The 18292-nt window shown below is 35.7% G+C and overlaps 1 protein-coding gene across 2 annotated transcripts in view; it reads left to right on the forward strand.

The window, feature by feature from the left end:
* Window positions 1-1280: 1280 nt before the first annotated feature.
* The window catches only part of LOC131075738 (wall-associated receptor kinase-like 14), a 57782-nt gene continuing 40770 nt past the window's right edge, over window positions 1281-18292 (forward strand). The window contains exons 1-2 of one of the 2 annotated variants that reach the window (XM_058012617.2): window positions 1284-2622; window positions 2864-3544. In XM_058012617.2, the coding sequence (XP_057868600.2) occupies window positions 3001-3544 (544 nt within the window). In that variant the 5' untranslated portion in view covers window positions 1284-2622; window positions 2864-3000. Of the gene's footprint in view, window positions 3545-18292 lie in introns of both variants that reach the window. The other variant, XM_058012616.2, reaches the window with a different exon arrangement.

An 18292-nucleotide genomic window follows, 5' to 3' on the forward strand; every position in this document is an offset into this window, starting at 1 on the left:
TTCAACTTTTTATCAAGGCGACCCTTCATCTATTGCTCAAGTTGAATGACTCGAGAGTCTATTAAGAACTATTAAGAACAAATTTTGTTGAATAATAATAAAAAAGATAATATAAATACTTACCCCAAATAAATTTTGACAACATAAAAACCCTTTAATTAACTTTAAGATAAAGAAACAATTATTCACCACTATTTTAAAAATAACATTATGAATTGTCTTAAAAAAAACATCAAAAAACTCTTAAAATTAACTAAGTGATAAACTATTTACCTAAACTATAACCAAAATATCTTTAAAATAATAAAATTTTCTCATCTTGTAACTTGTTTATGCTCAAAACTCTAGATTATACTTAAGGGAAATGATCTGGTAGTTGAGTGCGTTCCAATGACTCTGATAGCATTTGTTGATTTTATGCCCACACTTGTTAATTTCATGCCCAATATTTTTGACTATATTGCATCAATAGTTGTGACTTTAAAGGTATTATTGTGATGATGACTAAGGTTGTTATTATGATGATGACTAATCGTAATTGAATTAAATGTATCTCTAAGCACTAAAAAGCAATGAATCACGTGATGCCACATCACTGCACAAGTATCAGTCTCACATTTTTTTGGGGCTGTTTTAGACACCTTGGCAAAAAACATGCTGATATGGAATCATATTTGATGATGTGGCCATGCAACCTTAGTTATAAGGAGGGGCCTTGCCAAGTAAGCTGTTGTAAAAAAATGGGAGTGATTTGAAAATTTCAAATAAGATTTGGAGAAGTGCGATTTTAGCTCTCCCCATCTTGCTAATTTAATACTCCATACTGCTATTTTATATTATGTATTCTTTTTTTTAATTGATATATACATCTTTCTAATTATTATATATATATATATAAAAGACATCCATCTAACTTAGAAAAGAACTTTACCATAATTTCATATTTTATAAGAAGAGTTTGACCAAAAAGCAATCCAATCCCAAATTGAGGGCTCTTCAATTCAACAACGTGTGCCAACTACGTCAACTAATTCTATTAATCAGTAGTAAATATAAGAGGAGCTAAAAGTCCTTACGTATTCATTGTTATGGGGAGTAGAGAAAAGGAGGATCAAAAGTCCTACCTTAATTCATGCAAAGACAAATTTTATTCAAACCAGCATCATCCCTAAAGTTCAACTAACTTAATATCCTACTCTTTTATCTTTTCTTTTCTTTACTTCTGCTGCTTGTTTCCATCTAAATTCATTTTTAATTAATGGATCGTACCCATATTAAAAGCTCGAGTCGCTTCATTAAAAAATATTCAATTTATCAGTCAGAGACTTTGTTATCAGAGTTCAATTCAAATGAGATAATCCAAATGTATCATCACACTTGTTGGGAAAAATGTCCATACGGCTTGCAAGAGTGGAATTTTTTTATGTAATAAGTAATAAATTCAGTTACAGTTCATTTACAACATTCAATCTGGCTCGTCCTTATTAAATTCAAATATTGTCTGATTGATTTAAGATGTCGATGAACTGTAGGGAAGTTGTCGGCATTGCAATTGATGTGCTAGTCCTGATTCTTAGGCCAATTCATTTACCCAGACTCCTCGAGGTACAGTCTGGACGCGGCCAAAATTAAAGAGAGTCAACGAGATTGAACCATTTTTTGGGTTTTCCTTTTTGACTCGTAAACAATTCAATTATCTAGGACTTGGGATGTATATAAAATGTGTATATTGTCGAAGGAGTGTGTCTGGGTTGATCTGGAATTACTTGCATTGGCATCTCGGATGGAAGAAAATGAGCCCACATGAAAATAAATTCTTATTTTTAGTCTATACTTTATGCATGGCTCTGGACTTATGATGAAGAAGCACAACCGGAATGAAAGGTCCCTACAGTGTCCAAGCAATCATGCAAAATCTTGAAAGATAAAAAAAAAAAAAAAAAGGGTATATACACGTGTATATGTAAACTATGATAGTGTTTCTCTTTTGGGTTGATTTGACAGGGGCCACTATGGATTATTTGATTCAATAAAGCAGTGAAGCTGAAAGGGTGTTATTGCAGGAATCCAAATTGCCTTCCTTTGACTGCAATTACAATGGGTTTACAAGCAAGAAACGTGGTCAGAATTGATTTTAACATTATAATGGCATTGTACAGATTCAAACAAGTTTGTACTTTGGATGAATTTGAAGAGATCTGTGGAATTTAATGCAGATATTAAACGGGGAAGTTGTTACTGCCAGTGAATTGGGTGTCTTTTTTTCAGCGATTGGGTGTCTTAGTGGACCTTGAAAACAATTCAAAGTACTTCATATAAATGGGAATTTCTTGTTTCCTTATTTAAACTTACCGTCCTCTTGAACCCTGAAACCATGCCATTTTTTGACAGTTTGATTTTTCATTCTGTCAATAAATCATTTTAGGGCCGAGCAGGTTGAAATCCACGCTGGAAAATATTAAAGGGATCGACATTTTTGTGATAGTTCTGTGAAAAGTCAGTAGCGTTCAAATGATGCCGCAAACCCCGAAGGAAGTATTCAGGAGAAGCTAAATTCTGGTTGTGCCCTTTTGATATCCTAATCAATCCATCAGAGGGCTTGCACCCATATATAATATATAGGTAAAGTAGAATTGATTATTTCCTAGTAGGCCTTAATCCAAAGCCATGTTTGCAGTTGTCCTATATAGCCTATTACTCTGTTTAAAATTAATACTAGAAAAAATGCTTGCGAGCTGAAAAAGCAAAAAAAACCTTGATACCATGGTGAAACATTCTAGACAAAGCACCTTTGCATGCATTTTTATAGTTATTTCAGCCTTGTTAGGTTCACATCTGTCTCTGGTTTTCTCAATTACTGCAGTTTCTGAAGCACCTCACAGCAAAGTGGATTGCCATAAGATTTGTGGGAATACATCAGTTCCATATCCCTTTTATATTAAGCCCTGTGATAATCCTTACAGTGAGTTTGGACTTGAATGCTACAACAATTCTACTTTGATGATTACATTGAACAAAGTTAGCTACACTGTGACCAGCATTGAAGCAGATAGTATTATTATTAATCCCAATCAGTCTTCTTGTGATATAAAGCTACAGAACTTCACCATCGACGGTGTACGTAGCTATACAATTTCCCCCAGTAACATTATCCAGTTTTCTAATTGTAATAATTCAAGAAATTGTTCTTTGACATGCAACATTCCTAATCGAGGAAATGATGAACAATGCAAGTTTGGTAATACCTGCTGCCACTTTCTTGAGAATGACACACTCTGGCAACCTGGAGAACCTAACTTTACGCAACTCTCTCAGCAACAGTGCACAGGTTTCACTAGCTGGGTAATCTCAAGCGTGGTTCCTACTTACCATGCAGAGAATGGGCTGAAACTGGAGTGGGCTTTTCCGGGGAACTGCGCAAACTTTGGATGTCATGCCAATGCAAAATGTTTTTCAGCCAAAAATGTCAAAGATGGTTGGAGGTGCGCTTGTAAGGATGGTTATATTGGAGACGGATTCGTTGATGGCACTGGTTGCAGAAGAGGTAACTCTCTTGGTTACTTCACCGTTTATTTTTTTAGCTCCATATTTAATCTGATATAGAATAGCCAATGTTTGTTTGGATGAGATATATTGGTTCGTTCCTTCTAATCTATATCCTGGCCCCTCTCTGTTTCTAAGAGAAGGGAAAAAAATGATAAAAGAAGTCGTGTTCTTACCAATTTCCCAGTTTTGCTTCATAATCGCATCTTGCAGATAATGCAGAGTTTTGAGGGCCGAATTCTTTTTGCTAAACTTTACCTTGGTTGGTTCCTTTAATTTCGGAGAAATTAAAACAAACAGCAACACCTGTACTATTGTGTGGCCATATCTATGCTTCCATCTTCATCAATCGACAATCAGCTTGACCGTAGGTCGGAAGTTTGAAAAGTAGCAAAATCCTGAGGTCTAAGGAGTATATATGAATTCAACTTTCCACTTATTTACCTTTTGTCTTCTCATATCAATGAGTTAGATAATTTTATTATGTTCATTTATTTGTGTCATGGTTCATTTATTAGAGAAACTTTTCTTTGATAAGAAGCTTTTGCCATTATTGATTTCCAGAAAATTATTGTGTAGGCTTTTGATAGTTGCTAATCTATGGCTGTTGTAGAACTTCATGCAGATCTTATCAGTGAATTATTGTGCTAATTGAATGAGTAAACTATTAAGATCTAAAAAATATATATGAATTGATGCTTGCTACACTTATGTGCTGTCATCTACCTCTCAACTGGGGATTTCAACGTGTTCATGACTCAAATACATGTGTACACTACTGAAAATTAGATATATATAAAATCTTACATTGTTGCAAATGCTCCCATATCGAAAGAACATGCAACTGAGGCTTAAATGAGTTACATATATATTAATGAAACACCTGTGGCTATACTGAAACAATGTCCCATATGACTCTATACAACAATTAGTCACCCTTTTGCCATTTAGAATGCCACCCACTTGTATGATCGGTGTACAACAATGAAAATTGTAAAGGAATGTAAAAGACAACACTGCAAAGGTAATCACAAAAGAGAAGACATATATTTACCCCAGTGAAACCCAAAATGGGGAAAAATCCAGCCAAAAAATGTGCTTGTTTCAGCAATGTCAATACAATGAAGAAGCTCTCTTAGAACATAGTTGCTATCTACATCTCCTCTCAACTGTTTAAAGTGCTGCAACCTCCTCATTCTGTCCTATGGATGATTTGCTCTTCTTATCAACTATTGAATGAAAGCTCTATCTCAAAACTCTCTGCCTATTATGTTTGGCAGTGAATGAATTAATGAGGTTGGAGGTGATTTTTAGGCTCATTTTGACACCTCATTGCCCTGTTCCACATGTCAGAAGGACAAAAAAACACATCTCTAGGACTTCAACTTTGTTCTAATGTTTAGAACTTTAGAGGACCAAACAGATGAATTTTGCTCTAAATTATTCTGGGCGCAGAGTATGTTATTCTCTATAAAAAATCAACTTATTTTGACATGATCTGGCTCATTTACAATTAAAAAACAGCTACTTATTTTCTTGTATTTAGGGGATAGAAGGTTTGTAGGTGGGTTTGGATCACAAAAAGCTTTGTTCAAAATTCCAGACCAGTTTTATACCACAAGATGGGGTTATAGTTTCCACTGAGATTCCCTGGTTATCATGTGGATATGGGTGAGGTAATCTGCAAATACTCATCATTTCAAGTAAAAAGCTCATCAAATATAAGAAGACTGCTTAGAAAATGGTATCTGTCTTTCTCCAATGAAAATTTGAGGAGCCATAAATTTTTGGGATCTAAACATTTCAGTTTTCAAGCAGTCAACATGGTCTGTTTCCAAGGTTTGCAGGTAAAAGATCATACATAAAAGGATTCTTTCACTTGGGGGATCTCCAGAATCATGATCAACAGCATTGGCAGAATCGGTGCTATTTCTAAGGTGAATAGAGCTGAAAAATCAGCCTATAAAAACCTCTGCATATTGAGAGTTTTATTTGTATGATGAACCTTCAAAAGACAATGACTGTTTGGAGAGATGGAAATGAAATCGATGGAAGGCCTTCTACAAGCACAGGAAATGATTTTTATAATCTAGTGAAGCACAAGGTGGATAACTCCTAGAGTAAACAAAAAAGTAAGACCTTGGAGTTCACTGGCAAAGGATGTCTCAATCTAACTTGGAGAGCACATTCTTCTTTCAAGCGTAAAGTTCTAGGTCTGAATGCTTCTCCACAAATAAGCAAACAAAGTAATGCTTCAAAATCCTGACATCCTGACTCTACATGTTAAGTGATAGAGATGAAAATGTTGATCATGTCTTTTGAAAATGCTCCTTTGGTAAGACTTTTGGAATGCTTCTCCAAGGATAAGCAATCGAATTAAGGCTTCAATATACTGACATACTGACTCTGCTTCTTGTGTGTTAGAGATGATAAGGTTGATTATGTCTTTTGTAAATGTTCATTCGGTAAGAGTTTATGAATGCTTCTCCAAGGATGAGCAATCAAAGTAAGGCTTCAAAAACTTGACATCTGATTTTTCTTCTTGTGCGGTAGAGATGAAAAGCTGGATCATGTCTTTTTGAAATGCTCCTTTGGTAAGACTTCCTGGGCATGATTTCAAGCTGAATTTAACTGTTTTTTCATTGAAAAGTCTAAAAGCTGCTTTCTTTTTGATCACCACAGTTGTTAGCATCTCCTGCTGAAACCTGGTGGAATGATATCTCTGATTCAATAATAATATTAATGGCTTGGGGATCATTTTCTGATCATTCCTCCCCATTTTTCAATTCTTTTGGCCTCAAAAAATCATATGCATTGGGAGGATGGAGTTCTTTCTTTAAGTTCTTTGTCGGCACCATGCCTTATTCTTTTGGAAGTTGGACCTCACATGTCTGTTTCCAATTAATTTTACTTGATTGGCTTGTATCTTGCTTTGTCCTTGGAGTTACCACTTAAGTTTGTTCTGCCATCTACATAATGGAATTACTGTTGCAAACTGTGGTGGCTTGGATCTTTTTGCCATGTTTGAAATGGCTCCGTGCTTGGATTTTTTCTTGTAAGAGTTGCTTTCATCCACTTTGATGTGCCAATCTAATCCTTCCAGTGGTTTGGCAGCCCTAAATAATACAAACTGGCTTCTTCCCTGTCACCTTCTTGCATCAAGAAGTGGTAATGGTAACAAATAGCCCAAAACATGCTATCAAATGCCAAGAAATAACAACATATGGACAAATCTACTATGAATCATTCCAAGACTCATTTTTGTCTCTTAGGTTGCTTTCAGTTATTGGCCTTCAATAGGAAGTGAGCTTTTCTTACATGTCCAAACTTTTCCTTGAGGTAATATTCAGTTATCTCCTTGCCATTCTCATTTGAATGGTAGGGTGCTGATGTACATCCCCAAATTCCTTATCTTATTCATACTAACATCATACCAACATTTGTAAACTTAGATTGGTGCTACAACTTTGCTACGAAGGATAATATTCTGCTGCATCAGAAAAATCAGCTTCACATATGCTTGCTACACTGCCATGCTCAAATCAGTAGCATGTATGCAGTGACACAACTACTGTGGTGCTGACATCGGAGTCTTATTTGCCAAGACAACCATTTTTCTCATTCAATTTTTAGATTTGCATGCTAAAATTGTTATGATGCCTTTTCATGTATCTTCCATTAGAGAACTACTGACAGAAACATCAAGAATGACTTTGAATGCCTTCTTATTTGCTTTTTGTGCCTGTTTCCACCTTGCATTTGTTGTCTCTTACTTGCACTTGCCAATTGGAACTAATTTTAAGCATCTTCCTCTACTTGAATTTCTTCACCAGGTGGACCAATTTCAATTTTTTACCCTTGCGTGCTCTTTTCAAAATGTACTCTCTATTTTTTTCCCCTTTAGTTTGAGCTATCATAGCATTCTTGGTCTGATCTTTTAATTTTTGGGGTTAAGATTAGAATTATGCTTCTAACATTTAGCACACCTCATCATTTGAAATTCTGGCTTCCTTCTTGCATATGTTCCGCCTTTGTACTCACCAAATAGAACTACAAGCTAGCATATTACTGTACATTGATTTGTTCACTGTATGGAACATTTAATATTTTTTCCTCTCTCATTGATGATATTTTTGTCTTCTATTGAAACCTCCATAGTGAAAACTAATATGATGATGATAAACTAAGCACTCGCTCCTATGTATACCTACTTATGCCTTGGATGCCACCCAGGACAGCTCAGATATATAAATATAATACCTAGGATGTCTTTGTCATCTAAATGAGACTAGAATAATGGTCCTATAGCTTAATGAAGACTTAAGATAGCCACAAGCTGACTATGCTTAACTCTATACACACTATAGTATTAAAGGTGTAACATGGCGCATCCCATTGAAAAAAGCATTCTTCTCAATATTGACCAATTGTGGATGCGTTTGCACAAAATCCCCATTTTCCTACTTAGCATCTTTCATTAGAGAGTTCTTCCGTTTGATCTAATACTTTATGATTGCCCTCAACCACAACCTCTTAGTGCATGTTTGAAGAATTACCCAAGGATCCAAATCTTTTTGGCTTTCGTGAGCAAGATTTGATAACTTAGTCTATGCTACAAATCTTTGCCCAGTAATCCTCTTCAAGCATGGAACATAGAAAAATAAATGTATTTTTTCTAATATAGGTAACTCCAATGCATTTGCTACATGCCAATCCTTTACAACACCTGATAAAGAACATACTACTTGGGTGCATGCTTGTTATCTTTCTGCTGTTGTTTAAGTGACATTTGCTTATATGGCTGTAATTGCATAGAGACCCAATCTGCCACTTCAAAAATACTTTCATTGTGGTGCTGATTAGCTTGTTGCTTCATTCTATTTTGTGCCATTTCCAAGTTCTCTCTTTGACTAGCAAGTACCTCTTCTTGGTGCTAAATGTGTTCTTCAACAATTCAAATATTTAGGTTTGCCCACATTGAAGAGGTGATTAATGGTGGGCGGTACCCGTATAGTGCCAAAAACTAGAGACATCTTGGAAGAAGTATGGAAGGAAGTTCTATACTACCATTCTACTAGTGGTAGCATTGCACCCATATCTCTTGTTTATTCAAAGTAAAACATTGAAGATAACTTGCATTTGTTGACCACTTCAATTTGTTCATCTAATTGGGAATGATATGACAAAATATGAGCAAGCTGAGTTCCCAAACATGAAAATAAGTTAGCTCAAAAATTATGTATAAAATAGGATCATGATCGCTTGCTATAACTTTTTGAGTGTTGTGTAATTTTTAAATATTATTTATAAAGGATGCTGCTACAGTGCTTGCTACAAATGGGTGTGCCAAAGAATAAAAATGTGCATATTTGGTGAGACGATCCATAGCAACCATGATGACATATTTTTTTCTTTGATCGGAGCAAATTTATGATGAAATCCATAGATGACTCCTTGGAGTCTTAATTGTTTTCACACTATTTGGAGGCATACAATACATTTTGCTCCAAATTTTTGAAATGCCCTTTTTAACCCAAAGAAATCTGGTGTGATTCTTTGATTAGTTTTTCAAGAATTCTCAATGCCCACCTACTAGAGAAGCATGTAGTTCAATCAACACCTTAAAGAGTTGAATTACTACATAGGTACAACCTGTCCTTGTACCACAAAACATTTCCTTTCCACGCAAATTTATTTGGCATGCTTGAATCTTGTTGGAGTTTTGCAATGAGAGTTTTAGCATCCATGTCCTCCCACTCTTCACTTCTTGCATTTACTCAATCTTCTTGTAATATGGAAAAGGCATACAACATTGAATCTGAGGGTTCATCTATCCTCAATAGAGCATCAACCACAACACTATCCTTGCCTTTCATTTGTATGATCTCAAATTTATCCCAACATTTTTGTGACTATTTTTTGTTGTTTCTCAGATGACAAGCTCTATTGCAAGAAATATTTGAGACTATCATAATCTGTCTTTACCTTAAGGTGTCTTCTCATTAGATAAGTTCTCCATGTTTTACTGCATGTAGGTTAGCCAACATTTCCTTCTTATAAAGTGGCTTCAACAAATTTTTACCTTTGAGTTGGTAGCTCTAAAATGCTATGGGTGTTCCTTCTTGCACAAACATTGCTCCTATTCCATATTCTAAAGCATCAAATTCCACATGAAATATTTTAGAAAAAAATAGAGTAGCTAGGATTGGAGTTGTACAAATGGCTTCCTTTAGTCGCTCAAATTCCATTATAGCTGCCTCATTCCACTGGAGGGAATCCTTCTTCAATAAAGCTATGAGAGGTGATGATATGCTACCATAATTACTTACGAATTGGCATAATAACCTATAAGACCAAAGAAACCTCCTAGATTCTTGAGTGTCCTAGGAATTGTCCATTCTACAATGGCATTGATCTTGTGTGGGTCCACCTGGACTCCCTCATGTAACACTAAACAACCAAGGTGTCATGTCCCCGCCATGGTACCTTCTTACATCGTCCTCAAGAAATAAAAAACAAATAAAATCTGATATTAAGCCTGACAGCCAGGAGTTAACGATACTCTTTCCCTTAATTGACAGCCTTTAGTCTTGACCAATCGTTGAACAAAGCAGTTACCAACAGCCACGATTAGTTGAGGGTTTAATAAATTAAACAGCGATTGTCATTCATTCACAAAGCAGTGCAGTGATTAACATCATCAAAGTCATCAATAAGAAAATATTGAAAAGGAACAAATATAAGTAGTAGCGGTTCATTTACAAAAGCAACAATTATATTTGTGCAGGCAGCGATTTCCTAGAAAAGGAAATAATTAAAATATAATTAGGTTTCTATGAGGAAGAGTTGTGACTCTTTCAAAGGGGATAAACATTGAAGAGTCATGACTTCTCCCTCAAATGGGAGGATATAAAAAGAAGTTAGATTCAGAAATGGGGGACAGATCAGAGGAAATAAGATCAGATTTTGATATCGATATATAATTATATTACTGTTACCCAGAAATTTGCCTTATTAATAAGACTTCACAATTTTCTATGATCATGAAACCTGATTTAAGGAATCAATCTTCCTTCATACTCTTTCCTTTGCTGTGAACCAAGAGACTCCACAATCAGTAATCTTTAATCCTTAACTAGTCCTGAAGCACATCATCCACAATGGTAATGAAGGGGCATGCGATTAGTCTTGAGGAGGTAGTGGTTAGTTTAGAGAAGACATCTCTCTTGGGAAGAGGTAAGAATTGTGAATCATCTTAAGGACAATATAAGGCAGAAATCCATTTAGTAGAAGGCATCGAATGAGATCAAGGAATTCAGATCAGATCATCTCTGAGATAAGTAACCTGCATTTTTATATAGCAATTTGGGTGATATATTAAATATTGTGGTATGCAATGTGAGATTAGATTTAATACATAACTTCATATGTTCTGTATAGGCAATAATATGTATGTATAGTGATTTAGTTGATGTATAATCTCTAATATATGGATATAGGCAATAATGTGATTGATGAAATCAATCATGAAGAGGTTAGTGAAGGAATGCAAGGAGGGGAAACAGTTATGAGGTTCTCTTCTAAGCATGCCACCTTATGTTGGTTGACCGACCCATGAGGCCAAGGGGTTGCAAGGAGTGCCCCGCCCTTGGGCTTAGAAGGGAAGGATGTTCCGGACACCCTATTGTAGTTTCGTTTCAAACCTCCAACATGGTTGACCATTGGATTAAGAAACCCCAATCATAGGGAGGAGAATAAAGGTGGCTAGAAGAGGGGTACAACTATAGGATTCCTCACTAGGTACACCCCCTCATATGGATGGCAAAGGGCCAAGGTATGGTATATACGCACTAGGGCCTAGGGTAGAGGATTGTTTAGGTACCCTAACATGCCTCCTTATCCTAACTCCCCTAGGGTTGAATTTCATTAATAAATTAGATATATCTTATGATTGTTAATGAACCCTAGTAGGGAAGATCCATGCTTTTGATTAAAATAATGTTTCTAATAGGAAAGATCTATTTTATGGATCGTGTTTCAGTGATTACCTAACATGTTTGTAGGATCTCAACTAGGCAAATGAGATCACTAACTCTATTCCATTTCTTTAATTCGTAAAGAGCTTCACTCATCATTTTTTATATAATGGCAAGGGCAAACATGCACGTTCAGATTCTCTAATGATATCAATGTTAGGTTTTCTTAAAATAGTTCCCTAGTTTATATTGTTGAATCATTAACATTATGCCTAAAACCTAATAAAATCCTATAGCTATCTAAGATGGAAGTGATTTAAATGATGGATTGACTAGTCTACCAACATGGACAAGTGCCTAGTCCATTGGGTAACAAAGTCATGGACAGTAAAGGGGAATGAAATACGTTACGAAAAATATCAACAAAACCAAAGATGCATTGACATTTACATATTAAATACTACATTTCAAGAAATAGAAATACTAAATAATCCATAATAGAACTACAGTGACTTAATGGAATAAAGAAGTGACCATTATAAATTTTTTGTAATGCATTAGATGTTGTCACACATACATCAGACCATCACATTCGTGCCAACGAATGTGGCAAGAGGAGATACAATAATTATAGCTGCAATATTTCTTTGAATCACTACAAACAACCATGAAGACATACTTGAAGAGGGGAAAAAGACAGAGAAGGGACAAAGGAGGTTAGAATGCAAAGAAATCAAACAAGACACAATACAAATGCAAATAACCAAATTTATACCTTGTCTTTCACCTCTCCCTCGGATTGAGCTTGATGAAGTGAAGGCGCCCCTTTTGATGCTCCACTTGATTTGCTCCTTGGTTGATGTGGATGTGGATTGCTCTCCTTTGCTCAACAAGATTAAGATTTGATAGGATTTGGATTGATGGATTATTGATGGATGAGGATTGAGGATTTGATAGAGGACTATGTGAAAATGATAAAGATGTGATAGAGGGAGATGAGAGGAGAAATTAGCAGCATAAGGATAGAAGAATGGAAGACCCATTTGTGAGGAAAAGAGGCTCCAATTTATGAATTGGAGGAGGCCAATGGAGAGCCAAGATTGATTTGATCACGAAGGGCTAAGATTGATTCAAGATAGTGGGCATGGATCAAAAATGCCTTGAAGGAATAAAAATGGATATATAATTCCTTGGGGAAAGGGGGGAAAAGGAATTTGAAATTTCAAAATGAGGATGCATAGGGGGATTCAAAGAAATTTGAATTTCTTTGAGAGGTTCAAGATTGATGTGACATGAGTGAGAATTTAAAATTGGAGAATAATGGTAAATGGGACTATGAAAGATTCTAGAAGAATTAATTAGTTTGAGTAGGGATTAGGAAAAGTGATTTGTAGGAATCACTTTAGTTAGGTTAATTAATTAAAATTAATTAATTGAGTGGGTTTAAAGGAAATAATTATTGGAGGGACTATAGAAGAACAGGGGAATAATTTGATAAATTAATTATTGGACAATAGTGATAGGATTAATTAAATTAGATTTAATTAACACCGGGAGGAATAAGGATAACACAATTAAATCAATTAACTATGTTGATAGGCTTAAATTGATTAAATATTGATTTAATTAATTTTAGGTGTCTACAATACCATTATAAAAAATGTCATTACAAACATTTCCTACAATTTACAAAACATATTCCTTCATTTACAATTTAAAGTCTCAGCTTTTGATTCTCTAGAAATAGCTTGAGTCATCTAGAGACCAAAAAATTGGTTTGCAAGCAATCATTTGAAAGAACAAATTGGTATATATAGATCCTTCATTTCTTAAAGTCCAATTATACATGGGAGCCTTGAGATGATAAAAACTTTGATGATGTGAGGAAATCCACCATACCTTGTTCACAATAGTCCATGTCTCACAGTTCATGTCAAATCTGGTGAAAATAGCCTGCAAAAACATTGAAATCCATGTGGGAAGCATGGAAGAACACAAAGAAAACTAGAAAATCCAATTTTCATTTATTATGTGCTTGGATCTAAAGTGTTAGGCATGGTCATATTGTGTAATTTGTTGGAAACAACACCAAGAGATGGTGTGGAAGTATTGGGCCTAAAAATCCTAATGACCACATTAAGGTAATGTGAGCTGTTACATTTTTTCTCTTTGCATCTACATCACTTTGATTAAACGATGGTTTCTAGATACAATCCGATCTGATCTTGTTAATTTTAAGCAATCAGATGTTAATCTAACCAATTAAATTATAATCAGACTGCGAATAAACAGTAATAACAATAAAACACAAGACGCAAGACACCAAATACCCTGGGAAAACCTCCTTCTTGGAGGAAAAACCCAGCATCAGAGATTCAGATCAGATCTTTTATTTATAAGCAGATTACATGAACAGTATATATCAGATTACTTATCTGATTGTAGTATCAATCTAGGGCAGATTCAAACCAAGTATATGCAGCTGCAGAATATCAATCTTTAGAAGGGGCAGAATATCAACACCACTTGGAGAAGAAAATCGCTGAAGTATGAAGACACCAATTTGCCCAACAAGCTGCCTAATAAGTTCGCTCAATGATCAGATAAGCTCGCAGCAGTATGAAGGCTTAGGTCGCTCACCAACTTTGCACACTAATATCCAAGTTCGCTGATTAAGTTCGCATAAGGCATATGATATACTTGCTTGATAAAAATGATGTGTTTGAAGTATGAAATGAATCATACTTATGTTTTCCCCCAAGTCGGCTGGACAAGATTGCCACCACTTTACATAATTTTGGAATTTTCTTTTAGCGCCCAATTTGGGGCCTACATAATTTACAAGTTACAACACGTTTCATTTTGAGCCCAGCCCAATAGACATGCAATCGCTCAAATTATTACAATATGATTAATAATTTAATTGCCACTAGGCAACATTAAAATATAATCCAAACTTAGCTATCCATTTCAACAGATCTGACAACTTGAATGCTCCATCGGACCAATTTTGGCATTTTTGGGATATTTTTCTTTTACTATTGCAAGTTGTGTAAATCATGCCCTTTTGATGGATGGCGATTTTTTTTTGGGGAGAAACTCTAATCTAAAAAGTTACGATGTCATCCCTAGTCATAAATGGTCTTTTGGGTGTGTAGAGAGGTGAGGTCAAAAAGTGAAAAACGTGAGTCTCAGATTGTTGGCAGTTGACCATACTTCATGATAGGTACCCAAGAAGAGGGAAAGACAAAAGTCCAACTTTGAAGAAGTTCTTAGTAAAAAGGTTTGGGAGTCGAGGGTTGGAGTTGGTAGAGAAGGCATGATAGGAAGGGAAAAGTTTGAAAATTAAAAAATATACCTTGGAAACTTTTGGAGGGTGGGAGATTGGGATGTTGGGGGTCAAGGGAAATGTATGTTGGGAAGGGGAAGCATGATGGAGCGATAAGAAAACAGGGAAAAGGTGGGGATGTGTAGAGTAGCATACCGGGATGGACAATTTTGAAAGCCCAACTAAACACTTGGACTTAGAAAACTCATTAGAAGACAAACTTGGCTTAGAAGAATTTGGATTTCTTGCAACTATTAGCACATGGATGATGACATAGGTCATAGAAAACCCATTGAGACTATCTCAAATCAATTATAAATGGTCAGTTAAAAGGGTTAAGACATGTAAAGGTATGCGACTCAAGCAAAAAATGGCATTATAGATTTGAGTTCCAACAAACCCTTCAATGTATAACAATTTATTTTTAGTACATTTTAATCCTATATTTTATTCTCCATGACAGTTAAAAATAACCTTTCAGCTCTCTTCTCTTTAATTTTTGTAAAGTGGGTCTAGTAGGTTGAGGAAGTGACCATGTAGGAGTACTTCTATCTCTTATGTTTACAAAGCCTTACCTTCTATTGGACACAAACATTCCCCTACTTGGCATAATTATTGCTTTGGACTGAATTCAGACGTAATATGCATGCCTTCTTATTTGATGTGGTCTTTTAAACCCCTAGTTCCTTTGCAACTTTTCTCCACTCTTAAAGACAAGGTTTGCAATTGATGAATATAATACTTGACCTTACCTATTAGCTTCAATTTGGTAAGTTGGCTGAAGTAGCTATCCATAAGATCATCATCATAATGCAAAATGAGTTCCTTCTGAAAAATAGACCATGTGACAATACATTCCTTGTTTTTCTCCTCTTTACATAGCCAACATTACCAAATGAATTGGAATGGTTCCGAATATAAGGATGAAATTGCCACCTTTTGTTGACATTGAACTTGATGAGGATCAAAGAACTACTCCATTTGGCAAAGTCAATTGGTTGGATGCTTACCATTGAACTTCCACATACCCATCTTTGGTGTGAAATGCCTAGCCATAGAATTACTTGGATAATGATCCATCTTTAGATTTGAATCAAATAACGATCCATCTTTAGATTTGATTCAAACCCAAAATAATCATTTCCATTAGGAGGTTCATCTTCTTCCCAAGTCTTGTTTGTTTCCATAGGTTTAATATCTTTAGAACCTTGGCTAGAAACTACTTGTCCAACTATCACCTTGAGATCTCCTATCTCTACATTCATCTTTGACAAAATTTCTTCCTTCATCTTGTTGGTCTCTTGTTTGATTTTCTCCTTCATCTTGTTCATGTCTTCATTGGTTATAGTATATATCCTATGTTACCCCGAGTTTCCGAGATGGGGACAGGGGGATAAGGTTCCGGGATGACCTTTTTTTTTGCCAATTTTGTGGACGGCAAGGGGATGGTAAAGAGGACGGCTATTAAAAAAAAAGGAAAAATGTAAAATATATAGGGAAATTCTAAATGTTGATATGCAAACATGGATATAACATGCATATGAAAACATTAGAGAACCTTAAGTTCTTTGTCAATACTCAATAATACAGTATGCATTCATTATTCAGAAATTAGAATTCATTGTCAATATGCATGTGATACTAAAAAACTAACATACAAAATGCCCAAAGGCTACGTTGCTGCCATATAGTTTCATTTTCAAAATATCAAAAAACAAAATATAAACATAAGATTTTGAAATCATGGCAAATGCAAGGATTCCAACAAAATCAGTCTCCAACATAATGGCCTACAAGGCTGCCATGAAGTTTCAACTTTAACACTCAAGACATAAGGGTTGTAAAGGAGTACAGAATATTAGTATTCACAGAGATTATAGGTTGCAGTACTTCAACTTTAAATCTGAATAAACACCTTTGCATTTCATGTATCAACAATATTTATTGCTGAAGAAGCAATATAGCAAAATTACCTCCCCAAAATTTATCAAATGTCTGATCTGTAAATATAATGCAACCTGCCTTCCAAAATGTGGGCAACCAATAGATTCGAATATGTAATAACTTATTTACTGAAGCAAACTGAATAAAAATGGCAATCATCAATATTTCACTATCAAATTATAGTTAATCGCCCATCCCAAGAATGTACTATTGCTGAGGTGCGGGGACCACAAAAAGAAATAATTTTTATATTTTATTTTAAGCATTTTAGCCTTTTTTAAAATTTTAAATGTGCTAGGAAAACGGGAACAGCTAGCTGTCCTCGGGACGGTTTGGGGACGTCACAAGCGTCCCCAATCATCTAGGGGACGGGGGGATGTCCCCTTTGAGAATCAGTACCGTCCCCAAGTTTCTGAGATGTTTCCCACATATTTTGTAATTTTGGGGACATTGGGGGGATGTCCCCTGGTTGTTTCCAATTCCTCAAAATGTCCCCGGTACAGGGACACGTCCTTGGGTAACGTAGTATTTATCCCATCAATTATTGGATCCTCTTTGTTAGGAGTCTTAAAAAGTGTGAATGCATTCTTTTTGCATCTTGTTGAAGGCCCTGCCATGCTGTTTGAAATATTTTTGACAATAAACTACAAAAAACAAATAAAAAAAATTGAAATTTTTTTCGTAACTTGCTTGAGCGTTTGGGCCTATATCTTTTGTCTCAAAATAAATAACCAATAAATTTGTTGATTTGTAGCCTTGAGAGAAATTTTTGTAAAAATCCCAACTTTTCAATAACTTCCTGAAACTTGTTTGAAACGACCTCAAATCTAGATTGTAGCAGCTTCAATTATCCTCAATCAACTCTCGAAAAATTAAAAAATTGGTTGATTTGCAGCCTTGGGAGCAACTTTGGCGGAAGCCCCAATTTTGCAATAACTACTCAAAATCTGCTTCAAATGATCTCCAATAAGGATTGTAGCAGCTTCGATATGAACTTGAAAACCCCTTAATAATTAGGAAAAAGCTTGCTAAATTGAGATATGTGCTTTCTCATTTTGACCTCTTGAGCTGAAAAAAATAGCCTTGATTTTTGCCCTTTGAGTGCCAATATCATGCTTCAGTACCACTTCTAATGAAACAACTTGCACAAGAGAATAATATAATAGGAAATATGCTGCAAATACTTGATAATAATAAACCACTTCAAAGGGACAAACCTCTAAACATCTCCAATAAGAACACAGTTCACAATATAACAGTGTTCCACGGGGATGTGTCCCCCCCCCTTTTTGGGCGCGTCCCCTCGTCAGACACGTCTCAGGGATAGGGGGATGGGGGGACGGGGATGTGACGTCCCCCGCCGTCCCGCCACCGCCACCCAAGCGCCGCTGAGAAGCGGAGACGTCTGGGCGTCTCCCCATCTCTCTCGAGACCCCCAGACGTCTCTCGAGGGAAGGGGAGACGCCCAGGTGTCTCCCACGTTCCCACATCAAAGCTAACC

The sequence above is a fragment of the Cryptomeria japonica genome, chromosome 1 (genome assembly GCF_030272615.1).
Source record: "Cryptomeria japonica chromosome 1, Sugi_1.0, whole genome shotgun sequence".
Taxonomy (NCBI): Eukaryota; Viridiplantae; Streptophyta; class Pinopsida; order Cupressales; family Cupressaceae; genus Cryptomeria; species Cryptomeria japonica.